This window comes from Cryptomeria japonica, chromosome 8 (assembly GCF_030272615.1).
Source record: "Cryptomeria japonica chromosome 8, Sugi_1.0, whole genome shotgun sequence".
Classification (NCBI taxonomy): Eukaryota; Viridiplantae; Streptophyta; class Pinopsida; order Cupressales; family Cupressaceae; genus Cryptomeria; species Cryptomeria japonica.
The window spans coordinates 467,834,715-467,840,688 of record NC_081412.1 but is presented as its reverse complement, the minus strand read 5'-3'; the positions used below and the strand labels follow the sequence as shown (position 1 = coordinate 467,840,688).

At 37.1% G+C, this 5,974-nt stretch overlaps 1 protein-coding gene across 1 annotated transcript; it reads left to right on the top strand.

Annotated features, from left to right (window-relative positions):
- Positions 1-2,494: 2,494 nt before the first annotated feature.
- Positions 2,495-5,600, top strand: LOC131051217 (polygalacturonase 1 beta-like protein 3). Its single transcript, XM_057985626.2, has 3 exons — positions 2,495-2,628; positions 2,888-2,951; positions 3,835-5,600. The coding sequence occupies exons 2-3, from the start codon at positions 2,904-2,906 to the stop codon at positions 5,503-5,505; spliced, it is 1,719 nt and encodes a 572-aa protein (XP_057841609.2). The 5' UTR covers positions 2,495-2,628; positions 2,888-2,903; the 3' UTR covers positions 5,506-5,600.
- The last annotated feature ends 374 nt before the right edge of the window (positions 5,601-5,974 follow it).

Below are 5,974 nucleotides of genomic sequence, written 5' to 3'. Positions count from 1 at the left end.
TTATTGGTAACGTCAACGGATTTTAACTTCAAACCAAAAGAAGAAAAAAAAAGCTTTGAGAGGAAGGTCAAAATGCAGACACAATGTGAATAATTATTTTTTATTGGCCACTTTCAACGTTATCTAAATGAATATTTAATAATTTATTTACCTTATTTAATTTTCTCATCTTAAATAAATAAAATCAATATTTAATTTTTTTCATCTATGCATTTACACTTTACCTTATCCCTCCACCTCATCAATCTATGTACATTATAGGTCTCAGTCTCTCTTGATTTTTCTCAACCATTGATCTTGCAATTTAATTTCGACCATTGATCAAATATGATGAGAGCCATATAAATAAAACCTTTACTCACTCATTTTCCTCATGACACTTTTGAGTACCTACACTATCGTCAAATTATCAAGCATCCATTATCACTATCAAGGGCTAGCATCCATTATCAAGCATCAAGCCTTCGTATTATCATGATGAGATCAAATTTATGCTACAAAATTTGAGAGTGTATCTATATCAAATCATTCAAGTAAGTCTCAAAGAACAGTGGTGTCTTCTAAGGTTTTTGTATTAGTATTAATGTTTATCATTTAATTTTATGCATAGATCTTAGATTTTATTTCGTGTTTGTATGAATTGTGAATTTAGATCTTGCATTGTATTGCTTGTATTAGTTTAATTCACAATTTTCACATTATTCACAAATGTCTTTTAAATATAATTAAATAACAACATCAAAATAATTAATAAAAAAATTAAAATTAAAATTATTTTTATTTAATATAATTAGATTCAAAAATTGTTTCTACACTCGTCAAATTTAATCTAAACGAAAAAAATTCTACCAAAATAAAATATAGAAAAATGTAAATTAATAAATTAAATCTATTAAAAACACTCATATTAAGACAAACACAAAACTAAGCGAAAAAAATAAAAGCTTACTAATGTTACAATTTAAAAAGATTAAAAGTGTAAAAATCGTCAAATTTAATCATTACCAAGCCATAATAAACCTCCCTTAGAAGGCACAAACGACGAGTTATAACAAACAAGTTGGTAGAAAAATATTATTAGTACTTTGAATATTTTAACTTCATTCATTTTGTTTGGATGTGGGATTAATACACATCTGATTGACTTGTAGCAATGCATTTTGATTAACCCTAAGCATTGAACAAACAAATGAATTTTGTTTTTGCCGGCCATTGTTTAAATATAATTTACTAAAATATGTTTGCCTTATTTCCTTTGAATAACGTTTCAGTTTAATCCAACTGTCCCCTACAAACTGGACCATAGTCTTTATCCCGGAGAAAAAAGCACATTAATTTATGTCATGAGTTTGTCGACGAGTAATCATTTTGCCTAAATGAATGCTTAAATCTTGAAAAATATATATTAAAAGTTAAAGTGAACAAGAAGCTTAGAAAAGTGCAAATAAATAAGAAATAATAAGATTTCAATTCAATTTATTAAAAATAATATTTATGGTTGAAATTAATTATAAGAAAGATTTTTATTGTTTATTCAAAGGTTACTTTTTATAAATTTATATGTGAATGATATATGAATGACATCAATGTAGAGTACAAGGAGAGAGTTTTTACGATATATTTGTATGTTAAAAGTTAAGTTACAATTAAAGTCTATCATACATTTGTTATAAAATTTTAAAAGCCAAAACAATAGCTAATATATATAAATAAAACAAAAACAATACCATCAAATGTACCTTAAGATCTTAAGATACATGAAGCTAGTTATAATTATTATTAACTCTTTTCCTATGGTACAAATCTACTAGGTGAATTGTTTGATCTGATAGATATAAAAGAAACAAAAAAAATATCGTCAAATCTACCTTTAAGATCTTAAGATAAATGAAACTAGCTATAATGATTACCCATACCCTTATCGGAAAATGACTATATAAAAACTTAAAAACAACCTATAAAAAGACACATATCCCCATATATCTTTTTTCCCTTGTATAAATTACTTTTTAGATCCCTACATAGCCGTTTCCCCTTCTCCTATGGTACAAATCTGCTAAGCATTACAATCTATGTAAACTATTTTGGTGCCCCAGATGCAAATAAATAATTTCCTTGAATGGCAAACTGTCATTAAAAGCCATGTGAGAAATGACCGATGATAAGGCCATTGTCCTGTTCATGAGCCCACCCCGATGTCGATCACAAAACAGAGACTTCTGCTTTTGTCAATGCCGACACCGTGCACGCGAATTTAAGTTACAAAATGGCTACAATCATTCGTGTACGAAACGATGAAGTTTACTCCAAACGGCTTGGAATGAATCGACACCATCCAGAAAAAGAGTGATCAGCGCTAATTTAGGGCTCTGTTTATCTTAGTACTTGTACGAAGACAAGGCTGTTTGACAGCCTGTTTCTGAGAAATGGAGCCCACGCGTGAGGTGAGAGGAGCCCATGCGGAACCCATGGGCCAAGGAATATAGGATAACGCAAAATCTTGATATATAAAAAGAGCTCTACCCAAAGCTTGTAACTTATAAGATGGAAGTAGGTAGTGCATGACTATCCTGCTGCACTGTCATAAATCCGGTGCAATCTAGAACAACGGATCGAAATTTATTTGAGGTCAGTTTCTGTTATCTTTTTTCCCGTATCCATCTTGCATGTCCGTTTCTTCTCATTAATTTCCTTGCGTTCTTGAGGACTGTCTGTTACTTCATTTCCTTCGAGAAGCTTTGGTAGTTTCAGCTTCCTTGCTGTTTTTGGATATGTCGGCGTCTGCTTTTACAGTTTTAGTGGGCGGTGCAACGGACTGGGTCTTTCCAGTACCGATTGTTTTGTAGCCTTTAAAAAGTTTTAGTCTAACCAGGTCTTTTATTAGCAGATTCATTATTTAGAAGATGGAATGCCGCGCGATCCTGCTGGGTTTGGTTGTATGCGCACTCGCCGTAAGTTTCCTGATTCATTGTGATTGAATGAATCTTAATAACATTCACAAGATTTAGCAGTCCACAGGAATGTTGGTTTTTCTATTGTGTATATTGATGAAAAAATTTGTGGTTTCCTGAAGTTTTGTATCTCATTCGAACTGTATTTGTAAAATGTTTCTTAAATTGAGTACAAATATCTTTATATGCTACACAATCTTAATGAAATATGGTCTATTGTGCTGTATATGAGTAATGGTAGTGTAGCAGAATGGGTGCCCAGTAAAGAAACTGTGGGTGTGGGTTGTGTTTGGGATAGGGCATCCTTTTTGGCTATTTATTTTGAGAATTATTGAAGTGATTTAGTTTCATTACATAAAATGTAAGTCCTTTTTTTCCATTTTCTCTTGAAGGTTGTTTATCTGTTCCGCACATATATGAAACTCAGTTTTCAACTGAACAACTAAACTTTTGTTCTTGACATTGTTTCTGATTTTGATTGTGTATAAAAAGAATTTGCGTCAATATTTGGGATCACACTTTTTGATACATCATCAAATGATAGAACGCTCAAGAAGTAGAAAAATAGAGTGTTGCAGATCTATGGAGAATATACGTTCTATCATCTTGATGGTAGATAACAGAGAGTGACCTGAATTGTTGAATCAAAATCACAAACAATATTGAAACTTAAAATATTTATTAAAGCTATGAGATTTCCACAATCCATTCTATTATTCATTTATTATTTCTGTATTAATTTGTGTGTGCAATTTTTTTTTTCTGATTCATCATCAGAATGATTAGATTAAGTGATTAATACATTTAGCTAAAATTTTAACCAATCCCTTAAAGATTGGTACGTATTGCAGAGTTTTGACGGATGATGTGATTGATTGCGCAGATAACTACATGTGAAGGCGGAGGAGCGCAGCCGTTTGCAGCCAAGGCATCTCTGTTACGTTTCTGGCGTCGCACATTGCCCAATGCGAGGCTCCCACCATTCTTGCTGGACAAAGCGTCTCCTCTCGACGCTACTTCCGTTGCTCTGTTTTCTGGCTACATGAAAAACCACACGCTCTCTGATCACATCGCGTCCTTCTGCACAGCTGCGGATCTTCTCTGCACTCGCAAAACAGTCGATGACCAGAAAGCCGTTTCCAGCCCATCAGATTTCGAGGGTTACACCACCGATAAAGATTTCAAAAATTACAACGCCGACGGCAACACTTTCACAAACTACTCTGACAACTCCAACGTAGTAAAGGACGACTTCAAAGGATATGGCCCCAAATCCAGCGGCATTCAGAGTTTCCAAAACTACGCCCCGGGTTCCAATGTCGTCAACGAGGGCTTCGCCAACTATGCCACCGACAGCAGCTCCGCCCTCCAGCAATTCACGAGCTACTCAGACCAGGCCAATGTCATAAAAAACGACTTCGCCACCTACGGCAAGGACGCCAACGGGATTCTGTCCCAGTTCACCAGTTACGCCAACAATTCCAATATCATCACCAACGATTTCAAGACCTACGACCAGGGCGGAAACGGTCCTCTTGAGCAATTCACCTCCTATGCCGACAACGGAAACGTGGCCAGGAACGACTTTCAGAACTATGCGAACGGCGCAAACGGGGCGCTCGAGCAATTCACAAGCTATGCCGCCGGGGCAAGTGAGCCGCAAAATTTGTTCAAGACTTATGGAAAGGACGGCAACGCTCCCTCGCTTTTCTTCACCAACTATGGCAAAAATGTTACCGGCGCGTCCAACGAGTTTGCTGGGTACAACGAAGGCACCAATGCCGCCTCCGGGAGTTTCATTTCATACGCCAAGAATTCAACCTTCAAAATTTACGCCAATACCGGCCCGACGTTCTCTGACTACACCAACACCACTTCTACAGGCGTAGAGGCTGGGAAGTTCTTCAGGGAGAATCTGTTGGTGCAGGGCAAAACTCTCCCCATGCCCGATATCAAGGACTACATGCCCAAAAGATCGTTTCTTCCTGGCTCCTTGGCAAAAAATCTGCCCTTTTCTACGCAGACTCTGCCGGAGCTGATGAAGACGTTTCACGTTCCAGAAAACTCGACAATGGCGGACTTCATGGCGCGGACGCTGGGAGACTGCGAAAGGCCGGCGGTGAAGGACGAGATAAAGAAATGCGTGAGATCGGTGGAAGGCATGGCGGAGTTTGCAGTTTCAGTGTTGGGCTCCAAGGTGGAGATTCTCACCACAGAAAGCACGGCGGGTTCTAGAAGCCAAGTTTCTGTCGGCGCCGTCACGGGAAAAGACAGCGGCAAGATCACAAGGTCGGTGTCGTGCCACCAGAGTCTGTTTCCGTTTCTGGTTTATTACTGCCATGCTGTGCCCAAGGTTAAGGTTTACCAAGCTGAACTGTTGTCAATGGAGGAGAAGAAGAAGATAAACAATGGAGTTGCTATTTGCCATCTGGATACGACACAGTGGAGTGCAACACATGCTGCATTCAGAGCATTGGGACATGCACCAGGGAAGATTGAGGTCTGCCATTGGATTTTCGAAAACGATCTCATCTGGGTGCCGATCTCTGCTTAAATTATCTTGTGTTTGTTGTATACAGGGCGATGTAAAAGACAACGGAGTGGCATTTGCCGCTTGGTTTGATAAATAAATCTTCTGCAATTCAGTAATGGCTAGGGGATGTCTCTGAATTTGTGATGAAAGAATTGTTTTTTCTTTTGTTGGATTGTTAAGCTCGGGGAGCCCCACCATTAAGGAGTGGGGTAAAGCTGAGCATGGCAGTGGTGGGGCTTAGGTAGGGAAAGAAGGATTTAATTTGTCTGGCAAGTTGTAAATGTGGGCACGGCCTTTTCATTATGGATAAGAAATGATGATTTCTGTAACTTAGATGTCTCCACTGATTGAATTGAAAAAATCATACCAACATACATAAAGAGTGCCTCAACACTATTAAATTGATGGTTCTGAAGTTAGTAGAAGGAATGGTCAAATGAGATTTTGAATTGCAAGATTTTTGTTGTATTTTTTATTTAAACCTGGGATT